Source organism: Ambystoma mexicanum, chromosome 9, assembly GCF_040938575.1.
Source record: "Ambystoma mexicanum isolate Mex_15411 chromosome 9, UKY_AmexF1_1, whole genome shotgun sequence".
NCBI lineage: Eukaryota > Metazoa > Chordata > Amphibia > Caudata > Ambystomatidae > Ambystoma > Ambystoma mexicanum.
The window spans coordinates 622265547-622288521 of NC_090931.1; the positions used below are offsets into that span (position 1 = coordinate 622265547).

The 22975-nt window shown below is 46.7% G+C and overlaps 1 protein-coding gene across 3 annotated transcripts in view; it reads left to right on the forward strand.

The window, feature by feature from the left end:
- The window catches only part of SEZ6 (seizure related 6 homolog), a 1141307-nt gene that overhangs the window by 758658 nt on the left and 359674 nt on the right, over nucleotides 1-22975 (forward strand). For all 3 annotated transcript variants that reach the window (XR_011274646.1, XM_069615298.1, XM_069615299.1), the window contains exon 4: nucleotides 16416-16608. Coding sequence is in view for 2 of the 3 variants with exons in the window: in XM_069615298.1 (XP_069471399.1) it covers nucleotides 16416-16608 (193 nt within the window). In the remaining variant the exon portion in view is untranslated. The remainder of the gene's footprint in view (nucleotides 1-16415; nucleotides 16609-22975) is intronic.

A 22975-nucleotide genomic window follows, 5' to 3' on the forward strand; every position in this document is an offset into this window, starting at 1 on the left:
GGATCTCGGGTCAGCGTCCCCCTCAATTCAAGCTACAGTGAGTACTGTCTTTTGCATAGGTCAGGCATCAGAACCACAGAAGCTGTAGGAAAGTCTTCGGCATTCTCTAGGGGTTCACCGGGCTCTCTATGTACAGCAGTGCATGTTGATCCGGCTAATTCTGTATGAAGGAAAAGAGAACTTGGGCCAGAATTGAGGGTGAATGCCCTTGGGTGACTGAAAGTGGAACTGATATTTTTGTCCAAGGCATATGCTGGGGTTTCAGCGGTTGGGCCCTCAACCCACCTCTTAGGTAGAACTGGATCTGGAATATGCCCTGGCAGCCCTCCTGCACCTAGGCCGGGAAGGGTTAGCCCCTTACCCTGTCACAGAGTGCAGAGTGATAGAGAAAATGGGAGCTGTCTGCAAGGGCCAATGGAAGGGTACGGTTAAGGTGAGTGGGAGCATTTGGGGTTTAGGAGTCTTGAATAACATGAGGAGTGCAAACAGCAGATCCCTGTATTCCCAGTTTCATGGACGTACCTTCTGTTTGTGTTATATTCACTCTGACTCCTTATCAGAAACCTTGTTTTGGCTCTAGCCCTGTCCCATAGGAGGCTTTATTAGGGAACTACTGATTGACATTGGTTATTAACTCTGATGGGAAAGATTCATGGGCTGGCCAACAAGACGTATGTACCATCCACTCCACAGTGCTTAAGAAGCTACATTTTTGCATCTCTGCAGGTTCTCCACAGAGGGTCGCCTAATATTGGTAGAACTTCTTCTGGCACACCAAGACACTGGTCAGAAACCAAAAGGCCATTGGCACAGATGGCCTAAATAACTCCGAGACTCCAAAAGATGGTTCAGGGGTTTTTGTTATTTCGAAATTGCAAAAAATGTCTTTAAGGGTTTCCCTACCTTGACCTCCCATGGGCTACCTAAACCATGCTTCCTTAGCGCCAGGTTTGACAACTAACAACTAGCGATCGGTAGCCCCTATGGTCTACCTAGAATTGAGGGTCCAAAAGGCAAAGTCTTATCTATCTAGCTCCCTCTGGGGTTATTCTAAGGGGTCCCTAACGTATCACTCACCATAGTTTTCTCAATAGGAATGACGATTTGCTTGTGCCAGCAACAGACACCCTGGTCAATTCTCTCCCACATGCACTTCCTCTCTCTCTTTTCCCTGCTCTCCCTATTCCTCCCATCTCACCACTACTCTACTTTAACTTGCCCCTGCCTTCTCGCACACCCTCTGGATTTCTTCCTCTCCCCTTTCTCTCCTCTTTTCCCTCTCCGAAGTCCACACACTCTCTCCTCATGATATGATATGATATGATATGATATGATATGATATGATATGATATGATATGATATGATATGATATGATATGATTGGTTATTTATAACGCACTTAATACCCAGAGGTTTCTAAGCGCGGACCCGGGGATCAAACCTGTGTTGCTCCATGCCGTCTTGCTTCCAAGGCAAACACGTTGCCCCTGAGCTATCCTCCCGAGACAATCTCTCTTCACACCCCTGACCTCCCTACACACTTCTATCTACACATCTATGCCCTAATCTAACTACACTCTCTACCTATCTCTTCCAACTACCCCGTTCTGCTTCACTCTGCCCTCACCACTACTTCCACTATTGCTTCCACTCTTTCCACACCTTCCTACCATATACCCTCTGTCACTCTCTTGCTAATTCCCCTTGTACATGTGCCCCTCTATCTTTCTTTCTCTCCTTCTCACTCCCCTTTTACACTCCCCTCACCACAGTACACTCAACTGGCACCACTCTCTCACACAACCAATAACTCACCTGTACTCCACACTAACTCTGCCACCGCCTCTTCAGCACTCCGCTTCACTGTCGTTCTCCGCCTGGTTTCTTGGTCCACCTCCACGCATCCTGACCTCACCCACATAGCCCAATAGCCCACACTCTGTGTCTCATTGACTCCCCTTGTATACTGTTCTCGTCCTGGTTCTATCCGCCCTACCCTTTCATTGGTTCCACGTCTAACCTGACTCTATTGGCTAATCTGTGGCTACTCCTTCCCCAGATGCTGAGTTACCCTGGCGCAAAGCTTTAAAATCCACTTTTAGTCCTGCCCCCCTTTTAATCTTCATTTGCAGGGTAGCAGCCAGATGCTCAGGCTTCTCGTTTTCCTTGTGGCTTTCTTCATGTGCTGGTGAATTCTGGTTTTGATTTGGTTTTAGGGGGTTTCTGTGTCCCTCCTACTCCCCTGCAATCTCTTCTCACTCTCAGCTTTGGATGAAAGCGCTATATAAACAAAATAAATGCAAATACAAATACAGTTCATTTTATGTTGCCCCGCCATTCACATCGCGTCCCTGTGAGGTTGGTAGGTCAGTGTTGTGTGTCTAATCTATATTTGTCAAGAACAGTCCCAGTCCATTCCATTTCTGTTTTCGATTCCATTCCCGTTTCCTGTCCAGGTTTTATTGCTTGTACCCAGGTGAATTCTGGGAGCTATTTTCCTGGAAAAACAAAAGAGTACTCTAGCCAGTACAAGAACTGGCAAGCACCCTGTGACAAAGGATGGTACTCACATTAACATTCAAGGAATGTGAGGTGATTTCAGGGACTGGGGCCCCACCAACACCCTCTCCCAGCTTCTTGTAGGCCCCTTGTCCCAGGTCTGGAGGGGTCCCTGTTCCCCCATGACAGGGCCCAGTTCCGGACTCTGTCACACCTTGAAAATGTCACATGTCGAGATTTATGAATGCTGTCTAACATAACATCACAGCCTCTGCAACATTTCTGGTAGCAAGTAACTACTACCTATTATTACATTCCCAAACAAGCAAAGCACAGAATGCATTCTCACCATCAATACTCAAAAGCAGGGGTGTTGATAGGTTTTGAGAAGATCTGGGGCTATGCTAATGTGGGGACTGTCGGGACTCGGGGCTAGCTAACCGTTTAGTTGTAGCCCCTGAGCTTCTATCCGTGGATACAACCAAAAGACCCAGGGCTACAGCCCCCTCAGCCCCCCCTCCTTTAGCAACCCCTCTGCTCAAAAGCATTACACAAATATCTCGCTTTTGGCAACAAAGGCTTTTTCTTGAAAACATGCATTTCTGAGCCACCTAGCATGGCCTGCTTTTGGAGGACACTTTCCGGAGCTGTATATGGGGTGACGGGATGGCATGGTGATACATTGAAAGGCTTTTAGTATTGCTGATAAGTGGATCATAGCAGGTTCCTCTCCAATTTACTGTCAATCACATACTCAAAATGGTTTTACGTGAAAATGTCCCTTGGAAAAAATCACCAGGTAGGAGAATTTATTCCCCTACACCCCTGAAAGCCTTCCCCCACATATTCTAAGATGGGTATTTCTTACTATTCTAACTCCAGTCCTAGAATGTTTGGGAAAAGTGCTTGATTATCTTGGGAGTGCAAATTTGGGGAAGTGTCACTCCCTGGTGCCTTTTTCCCAGGTGACTTTATCACTGGATACCGTCAAAAGATACTCTGATGGCAACTGCGCATGCAGTGCGCCCACCTTCCACCGCATTCTCAGAAAGACCTTTAACGTGGGTCCTTTGCTCAAGTACTTTACAGATTTGCCCCACAGAACATATGCAGTGTATGGCAATCTGACATTTTATCGAACCACACTTTCATTTTTACATACTTGAAACTTGTATCCAGCTGTTACCAATACAAGCAAATTTAGTTAAATGGTGAAAAAAAAATAAAATCAAAAGAAGTGGGCACCAAAACGTGTGTTTGTGAAAACACGGTGCTATCCCAATGTGCTGTGCTTTTCTTGAGCACTATCGAGGACCAGTAGACCTGGCACTGGGAGAGGCTTGGCAAACTACTGAGATAATGTGGTACTTTCCACTCTTTGAGGTATGCTACTTAGAAGCTTAGATATTTGCCCATTCGTAGCCATTTAAAAATGAGTTCTTGATTCCTGATTCTATCAGTGGAGGCTGGAGTTCACCCATCTTGCCACTGGTCAGTGCTGACTTCAGGGGTAGACCTTCACTTCACCCCACCCCCTACCCCACTACATATCGTGATGCCGGCCATAAAGCAAGGGTATTGCCTAATTCAGTGTTTTGTGAATTTAGATTGTACTGAGGGATAGTCTTAGGAAATAAGGATGAAATTGAGTGGGAGTTTAAAGGTGCTAAACTGGTCAAATTGAGAGGGAAGGGCCCACTCTGCTTCCTTACAAAGCTGTTCTACAATGTTATGTTATGTTAAAGGATATTTATACTGCCCACTATCACCACCGGAGTGGTCCCCTGGTGCTCCGGCGGATCTGAAAATCAAGAGGGTAGGGTAAGTTAGTAGGACTGAGCAAGAAAAGCGCAAGAGAGCTATGATATGCTGTTGGCAGCTTCACTTCGGTTTACACTGTTCACTGAGCGTAGGTGTGATTTTCTGGTCAGTAGTTGTCAAGGTTATGTTTGATTTGTTTGTTTCTGCGTTGCAGTGAAGTTTGTGTGGTTTGTTGTGTTTTGTTTAGAGTTTGAGAGGTGTAAGCAGAGGGATGAGTTTTTCACTGGGTTGGTTATTGGTGATGCTCCTTCGTACCTCCTCCTCTTCGGCCACCCGTGTAGGTCTTGTCTTGTGTTGTGGTGTGCTAGGAGGGGTGTCTACCTCCTATATTCTGTGCATGGTTGTGGGTTGTCTGCAGGGCTATTTAGTGGTGATGCCTCCACCACCCCCCATGTTCAGATTAATGGATGTCTACACCACTTTGGCCCCTGGCATATCTTTGTGTGCAGCCACCATTGCCTCCCTGGGCCCCATGAAGGGGGGACCCCTTCCCTGTGCCCTTGAACTACCTAGGCCCCATGGCTTATCTATCTAGCTGCCATTCTTTCCCCTTGAACTCTTATGCCCTATGTGGTTCGACCTTGGATGCTCCTGTCTCTCGTGTTAGCCTCCAGTAGGGCCCTCCATGGGACCCTGAGTCTCCCTCCCACTCGGAAGTCTCTTCACCTCCCTTCACTTGTCGTGGTATGGTCTACTCTTTGGTCTTGCGATATGTGTGTTCATTCCAAGGGGTGCAGGTGTTGTTCATTTGTTTTCGTCCAGTTCTGAGTGAAAGAGCCAGGTTTTTAGGAGTTTTTAAAACATTTTAGATTGTCATTCAAGTTTCGTATTTCTCTCGGGAGGGAGTTCCACATTTTTGCGGCTAGGCATGAGAATCCTTGTGTACAGTTTAGGTTCCAGGTGGATGTCGTTGCTGGATCTGAGTGTTCTGGTCGGTTGGTAAATGGCGATTTTCTTTTGTAGGAATTCTGCTCCTTGGCCATGGATTGCTCTGTGCGTTATGCACATTATTTTTAATGTAATTCGTTTTTTGACTGGCAGTCAATGTAGGATCTTTAACGCAGGAGTAATGTGGTTTCTTCGTGGGAGTTTGAGGAGAAGTCTGGCTGCTGCATTCTGGTAACGTTGTAGTTTCTTCAGTAGATGTTTGTGCATGAAGGAGAGGAATGGTAGAATATTTTTGATCATGTGTAGGTGGAAGAAACATTACTTGGTTATTGCATTCACTTGCGGATCTAGGGTTAGCTCGTTGTCCATGAGGATTCCAAGGTTTCTGACTATTTTTGATGCCGTGTCTGCTGTTCCTAGTTCTGTGGGTCATGGGATGTATTGGTTGCTTTCCCGGTTTTTGGATATAATCATGATTTCTGTCTTGCACGGGTTGAGTTTGAGGCTGTTTGTGTTCATCGATTCGTAGAGTTCTTTCAGACAGTCTACTAGCGTTGTGTTCTCCTCTTGTACATCTTCGATTTTGCAGATGATTTGCATAGTTGTAGCTGGTTATGGTGTGCCTTTGATGAGGTTGATTAGTGGAGTCAAGTAGATGTTGAAGAAGAGTGGGGTTAAGGAGGATATGCAGGTGGTGTCCCGTGGCATGATTTGAATGGTTTTATCCATACTGTTTCTGTTTTTTCAGATAGCAACAATTTAATCTGGAGCAGCACTGTGTCGGTGATCCCTATTTCTTCCAGTCTCTTGATGAGGATGTTGTGGCTGACTGTGGCTGACTGTGTCGAACGCTGCAGAGAGGTCAAGTAGTATCAGTGCAGTGTTTGTGTTGGAATTTGTGTTGGTCTTTAAGTCATCCCAAATGCCAAAAAGTGCCGCCTCTGTCCCTCTCATAGCTCTGAAGCCGACTTGTGCCTGCTCCAATAGTTGGTGTATTTCTCTGTGTTCCAGTGTTTGTTCGAAAACATAGGTTTTTAGAAGTTTTGCCGGATAGGGAATGTTTGATATCGGTCTTTAGTTAGAGAGGTCTTCCACATTGCCCGTAGTTTCCTTGAGGAGTGGTTTGATGTTTGCAGATTTGAAAGACCGCGGGACTCTCTCCACTGAGAGCAATTGGTTGAAGAGGTTTCTGTGGCATTCCAATGGTGTGCTGTGAGGATTGACTTATAGATGTCTGGTGGGCAGGGGTCCATTGGGGAGCCTGCTTCATTGCTAAGTTTCACCAGCTTGATGAATCGCTTCACTGATATTTGTGTGAAGCTTTGCAGGTTGTTCTGTTGTTCCAGGGTCGGTGAGGCATGGTGCACAGTCTGGTTGATTGGTCTGCTTTGTATGATCTGATGTATGTCAGTGATTTTATTTTTGAAGTGGTCTGCAAGGTAGATACATAGTTTTTGTGAAGGTACGGGTGTGTTGTTGCATTCTGGTGGGTTTATGATGTTGAATAGTTCTTTTTGGGTGTTGGTGGCTATTGTGATTCTGTTGTAGTATTTCTTTTTGGCTTTGAGGATTTCCTTTTTGTATGCTCGGATTTGTTTTTGATAGTTTGTTCTTTTTGCCTGGTGGTAGTTATTTCTCCATTCTAGTTCAAGTTTCTGTATTTTCTTTTATTGTACTGAGGTGGGGTGTGAAACATCTTACCTTTGCCTTCTTTTGTTAAGGGGTGAACGGTTTTTATGGGGAGATGCTGTCTATTGTTTCAGTGATCCATTTCTGGATTAGGTCTGCTTTCTCGTCTAGGTCAGTTCTGTCCAGGCTGGCGATTGATGGTTTCTGGGATTCCAGTTGTTCTTTTAAGTCACTACTTTTGATGGTGTTCCAGTTTCTATTTCAGATTACGGGGAGCTTTTGGGGCTGTTTAGGTGATTTATCTGGTATTTGGATCACAAATGGTATAATGAGGTGGTCATTCCATAGTATTTGTATTGGTGGCAAAGTAGAGATAAGATTTTTGTTGGCGAACATTGCATCGAGAGTGTGTCCTGCTGTGTGTGTCACTCCTTCTACCATCTAGCATAGTTTCATTGTCTTCAGTTGCCTGATTAGTGATTTTTGAGAGCGTGTGTTCCCTTCTTCAAACCATATGTTGAAGTCCCTGAGGATTATCATGTGGTAATGTTTGATGGCTACATTCATGATGGCTTCTATGACGGTCTCTACGAAGGTTGCGCTGTATGTTGGTGGTCTATAGATCAGTATGAATCTGAGGTTTGTTTTTGAGTTAGCTGAAGGATGAAGTATTCGCAGTTTCTGAAGTTCAGAGGGTCGTCTGTTTCCATTTTCAGGTGTTCTTTTTAGGCTTTTGCAAGTCCTCCTCCTCTTTTTCCTTTTCTGTTTACCGGTAGGCATTTGAAGTTGTCGGGTAAACAGCTGTGACTTCGTAGTGGTTGCCTAACTGCTGCAGCTTTCAGACTCACTGTCAGTCCCCTAGCCTGCCACCCCAGCTTGCGATATCCGGAGCAAGCAGGCATGCAGAGGAGAGACACCATTTGTCGCTGAAGGCACGAGCAACCATCCTCTGCTACCACTTGAAGTGTAATTAAAAAAACAGAGTTTGGCTCGAGAGAAATAACCTCATGCCCAAAAAACAGAGGAGGCCAGAATTGTGACAAATTGCTGCTTTATTAATCCAAGCAGGGATACGCACACAGATTCTACAGTTCCAAATGCACTCTAAGCTCATTACAAGCAGGCAGTGAAGTTTCAAACAGGTCTAACATCAAAACCAAAAATGACTTTCCTGGCTTATAAACAAGATTGGGATTGGGTGAACAGTATAGGCATAATTAGAGTCTATATGGGACAAATAATCTGATTGGTCTGGCCAAATCTAGTAGCTCCATCTGGCACCACCGTAGTAGGTTAATGCAAGCCTTGTCAGTTTAGGAAATCTACCAGCATGTGAGCAAAAAGTGATGGGTGGGGAATGTGATCTTAGAGCACCACCTGTTTTCCATCAATGTTGCCACTTCCAACTTCTCAAGCCCAGAGCAAGGACATTTCTCTCCATCTTCTGTCTTCAGTTTGATGGGAACAACATTATCTGTCTGAATGGGCCTTGTTCCCCAGCTCCATGGCATGTGTCCGGGAGTCGTAAAAGTGATTTTCTATGCCTTTATTTATATGGGATATTGGTCTTCTGTCCTTGTAGATGCTGTATCTTTTCTGCTGACTCAAACTCTCTCCCAGGGTTCTTGGCAGGGCTGGACATACTGCCTGCTCTGCCAGATCTGCTTTTCATTTCAGTTTTAAGCTTTCCCAATTCATTTAAATTCAGCTGTGGCTTCCATTTTACTTTCATGGCTGTTCATGGTAATTGCTTTTTCAGTGTCAGCAAGCAGTTCATGTGTGTTGCTTTGCACCTGGCTAATGTCTCTTCAGGTGTGTTCAGCCATGTCGCCTTTTCATGATTACTTTGGTGATATCATCCAGATATAGTCTATGGGGCTGCTTCAGTGGGTGGCATCCATCATCTTGTGGGTATGCTCCGGGGGGGGGGGGGAGTTTGAGACCCCCTAAAAACAGCTGTGTAGTGTGACTTTGTAGTTGTCATCTGACCATGTTTCTAAGATGAATAAGATGTCTATTCCACCATTGTATAGTAGATCGTAGATCTCTATAGCATGTTCGGACATTGATATTGCATTGATTAGATTTCAGTGTATTAACAGTGCTTTGTTTTGTTCTTGGTTTCGTCTTATGATGGCCTTGTTTAATGGGTTTCCTTGTTGCTCTCAGGATGTGAGATGTGCTCAGTAAGGTCTGTTTCATCATTCAGTAGACCTGCTAGGTTTCATATTGGGTTCCTGACTTCTTCCAGTTACTCTTCTGTATCTTGTTGCATTTGCTGTAGGTGCCCTAGAGTTTTTGTGATATATAGAGTAAGGGCGTTGTTTTCCCTCTTGTTCCTTCTGAATGTTTCTGGTCTTTTCCTTTGCAGTCCTGTTATCTTGCTGGAGCGTCTAGCATCGTTGGTGGTTGTGAAATGCTCTGGTTGGTGGTCCGTTGCAAGACATGGTGTTAGGTATACAGGTGTTTACCTTCTCTTGGAGTTTGTTCTATTTTCTGACATGCTTATGGGTGTGCGTTCCGTTGTCATCTCTATGCTTATTGGCGAGGTGCCATAGTGTAGCTCCATTTGATGTATTCTTTCTCAAAATGTTCTCTTGCATTGTCCTGTTCTCTTTCGTGGCATATTGCGGTTCTTTGGAGTCTACTAGTTTAATGAGTTTGCATTATTGTGTTTCGGTTGCAGGGGTCCTTTACCTGCCGACAACCCTTTCCTGAGTTTTGTTTGGGTTGTAGTGTTCCTTTGGCTTCTTTATGGCGTGTGGTTATGGATGAGGGGGCATGATCGAGGGGGTGGGGGTTTTATGGTCTGATATCTAGTATGTTAGGGTAGGGATGGGCTTTTAGAGTTAAAGGGGATGGTGCTTCCTGAGCGCGCACCTTAGGTGTCCTTATCCTTTGGGTAAACTATTCCTTGATTCTGGGTATTTTGTGGATGAATGGTGAGTTTGTAGTTGTTGAAACAAGGGTTGCAGATCCTCATGATTAGGCTGTTTACTGCTATTTCCTTTGTGTTTTCGGTTTGGTTTGGGGTGTTAATCTGGGGGTTCTTCTGATTATGGTTGTTGAACCAGGGGTAGTAAACCCTTGTGGTTTGGTTGTTTACATGTAATTCCTTTGTGTTTCTGATGGGTTTTGTTTTCATTTTTTTGAGGTGTTTTTCTTTGGGGTCCTTTGGTTGATGTTGTAGAAAGAGGGTGGCTTATGTGGCCATCTAGCCTTTGAGTTGGTAAAGACCTGGTGGTTTGCGTGCAGTGGGGGAGGGCATTTGGATGGTGCGGTGAACCACCTAGATTTGGGGCGTTATGCTAGGTGGATGAGCTGGGCTATGTGAAACCTGCGGTTGGGGCAGGTGTTTAGGTTAGAGACACAGTGATTACTCAAAAAGCGCCTGTTCCTTAGCTACCAGGGGTTGTGGGGTGCATAAGGCTGGGCCAGAGCACCAGTACTTAGCTTGGGGATGGCCTGTGAGTGGGTGGGGGCCTAGGATTGTAGTAAAAAAAATGTTAAAGTGTTGATACCTAGCATTGGGGGATGCTTAGCAGGTGGAAGAGAGTCCCTGACTGAGGTCGATGCAGAGAATGTGCTAGTAGCGCTTATACAATCTAAATTGGATTATTGCAACAGCCTTTATCTAGGAGCAAACAAAACCATCTTAAATAAACTCCAGATCATGCAAAAGACCGCGCTCAGAGCAGCGTTGAACATTCCCAAAAGAGAGCACATATCAGAAACCAGAAAGCACTACAGGTGGCTCTGTATACATGGCAAAATTGACCTAAAAACTATCTGCCTCACTCATAAAACGCTTAACCACCAGGCCCCCCCCCACCCCAATAGAATCACTAGATCATCCAACATACCATGTCTGGCGGTGCCCAGATACAATCTAAAAAGAGCCGGAGGCTCCAGCTTCCCGGTATTAGCGCCCAGCTCTGGAACACTCTCCCTCAGAATATTCAGACTATTCAAACCTTCAACAAATTCAGAAGCCATGTTATCACTTGGATATTCAACAAAAAACAAAATGACAGCTCTTGATACCACTGACCGTTAGGAGGTCTGCATAACTAGTATGTGTTATCCATCCTATACTACTGCTATGACCTATGTATAATATGTATATATGTACCATTGTAATTATTCCTTGAATGTGCAAACTGTATTCATATACATAACTGTATATGCTATGTCTTGTAACCATTGCTATCATCTAGCACCCAATTACCTCCGGGTCAGGTGCGCGATATAAATAAAATAAACAAACAAACAAACAGTACCTAGATTTGGGATGCCTGGCTAAGGGGAGAGAAGCTCGGATTGAGGACAAGCAGCAATGTCAGGTATAGCTAGCCAACACAGTTGGCCTAGATGGCAGATATGGCTGACTGCAGTGTGGCTATCTTAAATCTAGTAACACCTAGATTTGGGACACCTGGATTGAGGGAGAATGGCTTAAAATGGGGCACAACAGTAAATGCAGTAACACTTAAAACTTATGGTTTACCAAATTAATCAGGTTAAATGTGAGATATGGCTAACTAACACAATAAGACTCAATGCAAGATATGGCTGTGGCGCATCAACCTCCGGGGCACCAGTGGTCCAGGGATGAATATCGGTTTCTAAACCATCAATCAGCCCCACACCTCTAGTACACCAGGAAGGATCCAAATAGATTGGAAACACAAGCAAATTATAAAGCACTTGTCCAGTTTTGGCAACATGGATGGAACAGCAGGCTTATCTCCACAAGGTCTTGGATCGTTGGTTAGTTGCAACACAGCGAAAATACAATTATTATCCAATGATAAAAGGGACTGTCCAGTCAAGGTTGTATACAAATATCTACTCTAATATTATTCAACAGACAGTTCTAGCAAACTACATAATACAACCCACCCTGTAAAGGGATGCAGAGGACAGACAGTTTCAAGAAGGTAAAGGGATGCACTCTGGATACTGACAGGAGGGTAGCCAGTAAAGTAATTAATTGCAATAGTTCAACGATCTTTGGTTTCAGCACAAAGGGAGCAATGGGTCATACAATGTCACTAGGGGCCTTTGGAGAAGGACCAGTGAGACATAACCACAATGTGCCTTGGGCTTGTAGAACTTCTTGGTGTTCGACAGTGGAGAGTCTGTTTCAGGGTGCTTTGCAACTTCTGCGACAGAGATCAAGACGGGGGACAGCTGCAGGTCTCAGGCGGCAGGCAGTTTAGTGAGCTAGGCTGGACGGATGGCTGCAGGTTGGCATACACAGTGGCTCTGGGTCAGGAATTGTTATCTCAGTGCTGGGTGGTGGGTCTGAAGCACTGGTCGAGGCATTTCAGACAACGTTAGTGACTGCGGCGTGACAACAGTCAGCGGTGCAGTCGTTTGCAGCTCGAGGAGCTCGACTGGCTCGAAAATGTCCTTTAAGGCGGATGCTGGTTGATGCTTGTCAATGCACTCCTCCTAGCTTTTTCACTAGGCTTGTGTTGTCCTTTAAAGTGTACGGCCCAAAGTTGAGGAGAGTGTTACAGTCAACGGCCTTGTCCTTAGTTTGGTTCAACTCGCCGGCACTTCCCACCTAGGAAGCTTGCTTGCAGAGCCTAGCAGGGCATTCTGTTTTTTGTCTGGGTACTGGTTCAGGAGCTACTGGACGGTCCTCTTGATTAAGTATCTCCCTCTGTTCCCTGGGAGATGTTTAGGGGAGGGATCATCCGCCAAAAGTGGGGCTTGACCCGCTTTAAAAGCCAAATGGGCCCCAGTGATTGGTGTAGGCTGCGCCTACCTTAATGAACCAATCCTGGGTCCCCACCATCAATCTCCTGTACAATGAGGTCATAACCAGATGGCTTTGCAACAAAAAAGTTAAAGGGTAAAACATGTAATACTAAGTCCCACCCATCGTCCTGTCTGTTGTGAATCAAAAGGTCTCTCTGGTTAATTGAGCTCTCTGTGTTTACTGATTAAATCGGCAGGTCTCCCTTAAAGCTGCGGCAGGAACAGACTTTTGGTCTATGCCACCTTCTGAATGGGGTCCCCGTGCAGGGATGACTATTGTAAATACATAGTGCCAGGCATGACAGGTCACTGCCCTTGATACTGAGAGGTAGGAGCTGGCTTGAGGTTGACACAGTGCCTGTCAAAGGTTGTTGGGGTTTTCCTGTCCTTTGTTAGTCTTGCAACCAGGCCTCCCATGGGCCTGTTTGAATTAACTCTGATTAGTATGTGATACTAGCAGCTAACAAATGAAAGGGCAGATCTGTGGAGCCTTTGTTAGTTAATTAGGCTGGACATGGCAGGAGGAAGGTTTTGCCTCCCCTTCTGAGATGCCTTGATGTACTCTTGGCTATCATATTCCAACTAAATATGACCGGGGGTGGCACCTGTAGGCTGTGTCCACCCAGAGTACACGGGTCTATGTGTATGTCGTGTGGTGAGCATAGGAAAATGTGTGCAGATTAGCCCCACACATTTTGCGCAGGTTGATCTACCATCATTCAATTTCATTTGCCCAGGTGAGCGCACACCCACCGTGCGGATGGTCGAATTCCTCACAATGGCTAAATAACACAAGCAGGCTAAATGTGAGATATGGCTAACTAACACAATCTGGCTAAATGCGAGTTATGGCTAACCGACACAAGCAGGCTAAATGTGAGGTAAGTCTAACTAATACAATCAGGCTAAATGCGAGATATGGCTAACTGACACAAACAGGCTAAATGCGAGATATGGCTAACTAACAAAATCAGGCTAAATGCAAGATATTGCTAACTAACACAATCTGGCGATATGTGAGATATGGATAACTAACACAAGCAGGCTAAAAGCGAAATATGGCTAACTAACACAATCAGGCTAAATGTGAGATATGGCTAACAAACACAGTATGTCTAAATGCAAGATATGGCTGACTATCACAAGCAGGCTAAATGTGAGATATGGCTAACTGACACAATCAGACTAAATGAGAGATAATATTACTATGCAAACTGTGGGATGGATGCATCAGACAACCAGCTAATAGAGAATAAGATAGTTTAAGATTGGTTTGGTCAGTTTAGTGGGGAGAGTGATGGCAGCACCCCCTGCCTGAGCCTCACTTACCATGCCAATAGCTGATGGTTGTCGGCTGCAGACTTCACAGGCTAACACGGGCCAGCATGATCTGGAGGTGCTTCTACAGGAGCAGCCCTTTGCCTCGGCCCTTAGCCGCGGGTGCTACAATGGGCAGTGGGCTGCCCTTGTGAGTTGTGTGATAAGGGCACAACTAGCCAATGAGGGTAGGGGGCAAACAAGAAGGTGGGAGCTTGGACAGGAAGCTGGGGGAAGGAGGCAAAGAGCACTGGGTGGCAAAAGCGTTCAAAGAAAGCTCGAAATTACAATGTTTACCAATAAAATAGGTTGCAGCGCAAAGTATTGCTAAGTTAGAGGGAGGCACGCATCTTCTCAAGCCAGGGACCAAAGTGGCTGAGGGAGACAACAAGTGTTGGGCTAGGCCGTGCTGAGTTTCAGTCTATATTCTTAGCCAATCAGGGTAGGGGGCAAGCAAGGAGGCGGGGGCAGGGACCGGGAAGGCGAAGGAATGAGGCGCAGAGCGCTGGGCAGCAAAAGAGCTTGAATTCCATCAGCTGCAGTGTGATACCGGGCCCAGAGGTGATAAAGGGGAGATCCCGTACACCAACCCACCTCTTCCCTGATCCGTTGCAGGGCACTGTCATCTAGGGATATTTCCTCAGTATTTTCCCTTTTGAGAATTGCCCTGATAAGTACAAGATCATTAAAGATGGTTACTGCTGTAATATTGCCCATGCGAGACAAACTAGACCTGCTACCAAGCAGTATCTATGAGACCAAGTCACCAGCCTTCTATGTAGCACAGACTCCAAAGCATTCTAAGTTGGGACACAGGGGTAAGTCCTGCCCCAATGCTGCATCCGAGCCACGAAACTGAATACCAAGATGGTGGACGGGCTGGAGAAAGCCATGTTCTGCAATGCTACGCAGCACTTCATCTCCCCGGAACCAAGTATAGCACATCTCCAGAGTTCTCCACACCAGTCCCAATGCTTACACAATAAGGTGTTGCAGATGCAAACCCTCGCATGTAGGACAGCTCAGGGGATTAGATAGTGCCTCATACAAATAGCGGCCATTTTGAGGTAAGGAGAGTTGGCAACAAAGAGACAGAGATTGCAAACAGAGAGAAGGGGTGGAGTTAAGGGAGTGAGAAAGGCTTGGGGTAACAGGAAAGAGGAAGGAGAAGTGGGTAAGACTGGGAGAGGATGGTCAAGAGAGGACTAAGAAAAGGACTAGAGAGAACATCAGAGTGAGGTAATGTGGGAAGTGTTTTAAGGAGGGACACCAGAGAGGAGGAAGGCAGACAGTATAGTAAGGGGAACAGAGGTGAGAGTTTTAAGAAAGTGGTCAGGAGGCATATCAGGGAAGAGACCGGAGAAGGCCTAAAGAAGTTGGAGAAAGTATGGAAGAGAATGAAGGGAAGAGTACCAAGGAGAAGGTTAGAGGAGGTATTAAGGAGTATGGAGGAGAGAATATTAAGGAGGGGTGAGGAACATCAGGGAGAACCGAGAAGGCGCCAGGAAGGCTGGAGGGGGTTTCGGAGAGACAAAGCAGGGAGGGCCAAGGAGAAGGTTTGGGGAGGTATTTAGGAGTTAGGAGGAGAAGGTGGAAAGGAGGAGGGTCAGAGTTGCAACAGTGAGAAGGTTGAAAGTTGCATTACAGCATAGGGCAGTAAGAATAATAAGGAGGAGGTGAACCTGAACGTCAAGAAGGGTGACTCGAGGAGGTACAGGAGGAGAGAGGTAGCTTGGAAAGGAGAGGACAAGGGCTGCAGAAGAGCTCCTCTTAGGTTTGAGTTTGCTGTAACCATTCGAGGACAAAGGTGGGAATGGGTTTTGGGGGAATAAAACCAGGACCCTGAGACAGGGAGATGGGGAGAAAGCTAAAGCTCTAGACACACATAGCTTACCGACCACTTGGGGTAAGCTCTGGGTTTTTCCAACCACTACTCTGCCCCAGCTCCTACCCTTGTTCTTCCTTGCTAGCGGGTACATGGGCCCCAGAGATTGAGAAAAGGGGGCCTCCCTAGAACTAAGGAGCAGAAGCAGTGGACCAGAGTCCACCAACCAAGGAGGCAAGAAAGAAGTTCATGAGACACAAATGCCCCAGGACTGTGAGTGACTGTGCTTTGATCATCTGCCCTGGGGAGGGATCCCAGGTTAAGATTTCTGAGATAGGACTTGAACTGTTGAGCCCAAGGAAAAGCCATTGTGTTGTTGAAACTGTATGTTGCATTTTCCTAGTTTGCCCCAACCCAGTAACTATCCCTAATAAGCATTTGCTTAAACATAAATCCATGTGTCTGCCTCGTGTTGATCACACTCCGCTTTGTGGCACAGATATAAATCCTGTTATTTGTGGTCATAGGTTCCAAAATGTGTATTTTTCTTGAAAATGAGGCTTTAAAGGTAGTAGATTTGCAGTTTGCCTCTATACTAGTTGAGGCATGTTTTGTTTCATTCAGGACTCAGGCTTCATTAACCAATTGCTCGGCTTCTCTCCCTGCAGGTCCTGAACATCAGCCTGGTGGATGGTGAGACCATCACTGTCGAGAGCATGGAGGGGGTGGAGCCGGCTATCCTGGCCAATGAATCCTTCCTCATGAAAGGTCAGGTGATCCGCAGCCCGACCAATCAAGTCACCGTGCACTACCAGAGCACACAGCCAGAGAGCGTCGGACAGTTCCACTTCCATTACCAAGGTAACGCAGGGTGGGATGGGCCTTCCACCATTGAGGGGTGCGTTTTGCATGAAACGTGTGAGCTCGTGGCTCTTGGAGTTATAGAGTCATGAGTTCAAGTTCCAACCCTGACACTTCAGAATCTGCGGACGTGTTGTTTTGAATCTCTATGTTCCCCAATTTCCTAACAGTGAAGTATGCTCAACATAAAGCTGCCGCATGGCACCCCATATAAATGCAGATATATTCATTTACTTCTGGTGGAGCGTCCAAATACTTAAAAAAATATATATTTTGTATTGTTTATTTTGACACACTTCTGAGACCGCAAGGTACCTTTTATAAAAAATCGAGAGCATGGCAGGGATTAGCTGTATGCCTTGGTGAAAAAGCCAGCTCGTGTCTTGAGGTTTTCAATGAAATGTGTAGAAATCAATGCTGTAAATGAAAACTATTGAATACCCCCTGTGACAAATCAACTTCCGGGGCACCAGTGGTCTAAGGATGACTATCAGTTTCTAAACCATCAATCAGCCCCACACCTCTAGTACACCAGAAGGGATCCGAATATATTGGATTAAGCACATTATAAACCTCCTTGCCCAATTTTGGTAACGTGGACAGAACGGCAGGCTTATCTCCGCAAGGTTGTGCATAGCAAAAGCGTTGATACCTGGCTTTGGGATACCTAATAGGTGGGAGAGCGTCCTTGACTGAAGGCGCTTCAGAGAATGTGGTAGCACCTAGATTTGGGATGCCTGGCAAGGGGGAGAGAAGCTCAGATTAAGGACACAGCAGCAATGCCAGCTAAACTAGCAAACACAGTTGGCCTAGATGCCAGGTATGGCTGACTGCAGTGTGGTTATCTTGAATCTAGTAACACCTAGATTTGGGACACCTGGATAGAGGAAGAATGGCCTAAAATGGGGTACAACAGTAAATGCAGTAAAACTTAAAACATATGGTTTACCAAAGCAATCACTTTAAATGCGACATATGGCTAATTTACACAATCCGGCTAAATGCGAGATATGGCTGTGACGAATCAATTTCCGGGGCACCAGTGGTCAAGGGATGAATATCCGTTTCTAATCCATCAATCAGCCCCACCCCTCTAGCATACTAAAAGGGATCCGAATAGATTGGAAACACAAGCAAATTATAAACCTCCTTGTCCATGTTTATCTCCACAAGGCCGTGGATCGTTGATTAGTTGCAACACAGCGAAAATACAATTATTACCCAATGATAAAAGAGACTGTCCAGTCAAGTTGTATACAAATATCCAGTTTATTATTATCACAACAGGCAGTTTTAGCCCACTAAAAAATACAACCCACCCTGTAAAGGAATTCAGAGGGCAGACCGTTTCAAAGAAGGAAAAGGAATGCACTCTGCAAACTAATAGGGGGTCGTTGGTATATTAATTAATCACAATAGTTCAAGGATACTTGGTTTCAACACAAAGGGGGTAACCGGTCATAAAATGTCACTGGGGGACTTCGGAGAAGGACTAGGGGGACAGAACCACAATGTACCTTGCGCTTGTAGAGGTTTTTGGTGCTTGACAGTGCAGAGTCGGTTTCAGGACGCTTTGCAGCTTCTGCGAAAGAGTTCAAGATGGGAGACAGCTGCGATTATCAGGTGCAGGCAATTCAGCGGGTCAGGAATCGTTGTCTCCTTGCTGGTCGCTAGTTCTGAAACACTGGTTACGGCGTCTCAGACGGCTTTAGCGACTGTGGCATGACAACATTCAGGGGTGCAGTTGGTTGCAGCTCGAGGAGCTTGACTGGCTCAAAAAGGTCCTTAAAAGATGGGCACTGGTTGATTCTTGTTGTGGCACTCCTCCTAGCGTCTTCGCTGGTCTTGTGTAGTCCTTTGAGGTGGACGGCACAAAGCTGAGGAGAGTATTGCAGGCAACTGTCTTGTCATTGGTTTGGTTCAGAGACTCTCTGGCACTTCTTACCTAGGAAGATTGCTGCAGAGGCTAGCAGGACGCGCTGTGTGCTGGCCGGGTCCCGGTTCTGGAGCTGCTGGAGGGTCCTATGGATTCAGCATCTCTCTCTGTTCCCTGGGAGATGTTTAAGGGAGGGATCTTGCTTCCTTCTTTGGAAATCCTGGCCTTCCTTCACTGGCGGAAGCTATAAGGTAGACTGTACCTTTAGCCAGGGTCCAAATTAGTTATTCTTGTTATTTCTTGTGAAGTCTTCAGATCATCTGCCAAAAGAGGGGCTCAGCCCTCTTTTGAAGCCAAATGGGCCACAGTGATTGGTGTAGGCTATACCTACCTTAATGAACCAATCCTGGCCCCCCACCAACAATCCCCTGTATGCCTGATGTCATAACCAGAGTGCTTTGCAAGAGAAAAGGTAAAGGGGTGAAAATATGTTATACTAAGTGCCACCCATCTTCCTGTCTGTTGTGGATCAAAGGGTGTCTCTGGTTAACTGAGCCCTCTATGTTTTCTGATTAAAGTGGCCGGTCTCCCTTGAAGTGGCAGCGAGACCAGACTGTCTGTCTCCTGCAAACCACATTCTTGTACCTTCTGAAGTACCTGATACTTTAGGGCAGGAGCTGGCTTCAGGTTGACACAGTGCATATGAAAGGGGTGTTGGGGTTTCCTGTCTCCTTTGTTTTAGCCTCTGCATCCAGGCCACATGAGGGCTTGTTTGAAGTATACTCTTTTAGTATGTTCATTATGTTAATCGCTGCCACCATCTGCAGAGGGTAAACAAATGGACAGGGTGGATCCGTGGAGCCTTTGATAATTAATTAGGCTGGCCATTGCAGGAGGAAGGTTTTGGCCCTCCCCTTTCTGAGATACATTGTGTACTCTGCCTGTTAGGTCCCAACTAAATATGACAGGGAGGACTGCGTCCATAGGCTGTGTCCACCCAGAGTACATGGGTCTATGTGTATGTCATACATTGAGCATAGGAAAATGTGTGTGGATTAGCCCTCACATTTTCCAGAGGTTGATCTACCATCGTTCAATTTCGAAGGCTAACTTTCAGATGCAGTTTGTAAAGTTGTTGCATATAAACGCTCACATTGAGGCTCCAAACGTGCAGTATTCAGGAGACCCCCAGCAGTCAGGGGCAGAGAGCTTCCTCAATTTGTGGGCTTTGGGCTTTGGGCCTCAGGTCTACATGGAACAGTGCTCCGGCAAGGCAATTGTTGCTAGGTCTTGTTCTGGCATAATTCCTTCCCTGGAAGAGGTTATTAACTTCACACTGATGTTTCAGAAGAGAGTGACCTAAGACCGTGCATCTGCCTCCTGTAGGACTGAGTCTGTAAAGGGGAGGCCCAGTAGGCTCCTGTTGTTACAGCGACTGAGTCTAGGGGGGGGTGTTGATACTGTTCCATGGCGCTCTGAAGCGATGTTGGCTCAGTGCACAGCCCCTAGTCGTCATTATCCGCATAGAACATCATGGCTGACATTTTGTTTCCAGGTTCTCATGTGATCTTGTGATATTGCCCAGAGGCTGCTCACTCTGAGGATAAAGCATAGTCATCAAGGAACAAAGAGGGTAGAGGGTATGTAATGAGAAGGAAGCCCCTCTGACACGAGCTAACGGTTTTGTGGGGGCCTTGGGAGTGCGGGGCCTGCAAGGGGTCCTGGCGGTTAAGGTTGAATTCCAAAGGGGGGTTCCAGGCAAGAAAGTCACAATACACAAACATTCCCATCATGTGCCTTAACTTGCATTATGGCGTGCCATCGCCTGCCCCCACCCCCCTCCCCCCAACCAAAAGCAGCACAACACAAATCAGGAATGCAATCCTACCTTGCACTGGAAAGTGCTCTGTGCACATTACTCAAATTGGGCAGTTTAAGGGCGTAGGAAAGAAACCCTGTGAAAAGCAAGTAATATAGAGTCCATTTAAAGTGCACGCTCTGGGTGCGGTCACCAACAGGTGGGACACAGTTGCAGGGCTGATGGCATTAAATAGCTGCCCGCATCCTGTGTTAATCAACTGTGCAGCCCAAGCATGCAAATCCCCGCTCCTCATTGGCCAAGAACTGTTCTTGCTGGGTGAAGGCATGGATTGTTTGTTTATTTGTTTATTTATTTATTAAGTGCAGCGAACCCGGGGGTATCAGGGCGCCTTACATGGTTACATGGATGCAAAGTTACAGGAGGACTACAACAGGAAAGAAACGCATCGTGAATATTCAGGAGCTGCATTTGCATAAAATGGATCAAAATGGGAAATAATGTACACATTTAGCGGTCGTTCGGAAAGGGGAGAGAGGGGGTGGGGATGGGGGATATCCAAGTGTGAGACACCTCTTAAACTTGGACTAATCATGTCACAACAAAAATAGAAGCGGTATCAATGGATGTGCTGCTGTTTAAAGCAGCGGTTCACAACTCTGGCCCCCGAGCTAATAAACCAATCAAATGTGCAAGATAACCACTGCATATGTAAATGAGTTGCCACTGGGATCCATTGGATGCTAATTTATCTCATCAATATTCATGCTGGATGCTCCAAAGTCCTATCCTAACCTGCTTGCAGGCCCCTGAGGGACCGCGGTTGATCACTCCTCGCCTAAACTATGATAAGAAGTCATGCTTTCCCCAGGGAATGGGATAACTGTCCCTAGGTCCGGATGCGCAACGCCGTCCTAAGGCCTATATTATAGAGCGTTGACTGCGTACTCCCGCGCGGTGGCTGTGGCGTATTGCCATGCCTAGAAAGTGACATGTCTCGGCATTCAACCTGAACACCCTACCGGTTTGCAGGGTTGAGTGCAGGAGTTCTTGATGGTGTGACCACTATCCTGATACGGGCGAGGTTATGCCTCATGGCATCTACCACCGCATAAACAAGAGCCCGCGTGCCCTTGAGCCTGCCATGCAGTTAGTTTCCATCTGTCTTAAGGCCACCAACGAATGTCCACAAAGAGCCAGTGGGGAAAACCTGGAACGGAAACCCGGGATCAAGAGCAGCGACTAAGGGTAAACCTGGGGACCATGAGGCCTCGCTGAGCAAAGAGCAGACGTCATCATTGGAGCGTTATCATGCTGCTGGCATTTTATAGCAAACGCGGATGCTCCTAGTCATCGTAGGATCATATCAAAAGGTACACACACTACGAAGGCTCCCCTCTTCCCATCTCATGGAAAACCTCCAGAATCCAGCAAACGATCCTCTCCTAGGCCCATGGGTAGACGGCACTGACAGTGCCAGCTTCTGCCTCGTGTTCCTTGGCACCTCACTCTACCCAGGCACCGGGGCTGGCCCATACGCTCCTGGTGTGTTCGTTGCAGCATTGTGGCTGCTTCTCCATGCCAAGCTGAAGGCCTCCGCTAGACTCAATGTAAAGCATACCCAAAACCATGGAGCTCTCCCTAACTCCCGCCGCCAAAAGCATCTTCATGCTAACAGGGTTCACTTACCTCGATGTGCAGGAAAGCGCTGCACATAGAGCATATTTACATACAATTATCACGCAACTGAAATTGGTACCTCTGAGGGATGAAAGGCTGAGTTGGCCTTGCCGGAAAGTACCAATCTCCGAAGGATAAAAGGCTGAGTTGGCCTTGCCAGGATTTGAACCTGCGACCCGCAGATTACAAAGGGACCACAACAGCAAGCACTCGACCGATGAGCTATCTTATCAGCTGGCTGCCAAAACCTTTCTACAGGATAGATAGATGTTAAATGCACTGGCGAATCGAGGGCAGCTGCACACATCGTCAGTACAGTTGTGCCCGCTCTGCCGCAGCTTGATTGACATACTTCCGGCAGGGCTCTCAAAATGGACGCCCGAGAGACCAGGGGCGGCATTTGGGGATCACCAGGGACCTCAGCTGCGACCCCTGAATTTCTTTAAACGGAAGCTGCGGGTTGCAAGAAGTGGCATAGCGGGGCCCGGGTGGCACCCGAAGCCCACAGACATAGCAACAGCAGTGAGGCGACTCTATGCTACGTTATCACATCACCACTCAGTACTCTCCAAACCACAGACGCTTGTCTGGAAAATTGCGTGGTGTTCCATTCTCAACTCCAGTGGACCCAAAATTCATGACCCAACGACACATCACCCACCAAAGCAGCAGAGACACACGCCGCCACACGTTATGCTCTGCCAGCAGGGGTGCACCACACTCAATGCCTTCAGTGGCATGCACCTCAAGCTGCCAGTCGAGGCACACAGTATACCATAGCAGCTGTGAGACACGGCACAAACTGAGCCTAGTGGCACACGGCATATTCTTGTAGTAGATGCAGCGCGTATTCAATGGCGGAAGTGATACGCAGCGCAAACAGCCAGCTGTAGCTGTAGCACATGATACGCAAAAGCGCCCCGGGCAACCTTTGCCCGGCGTGCAGGTTGGGAGGTGGGCCAATAAGGAAGGGACACCCTTAGGGGGAGGCA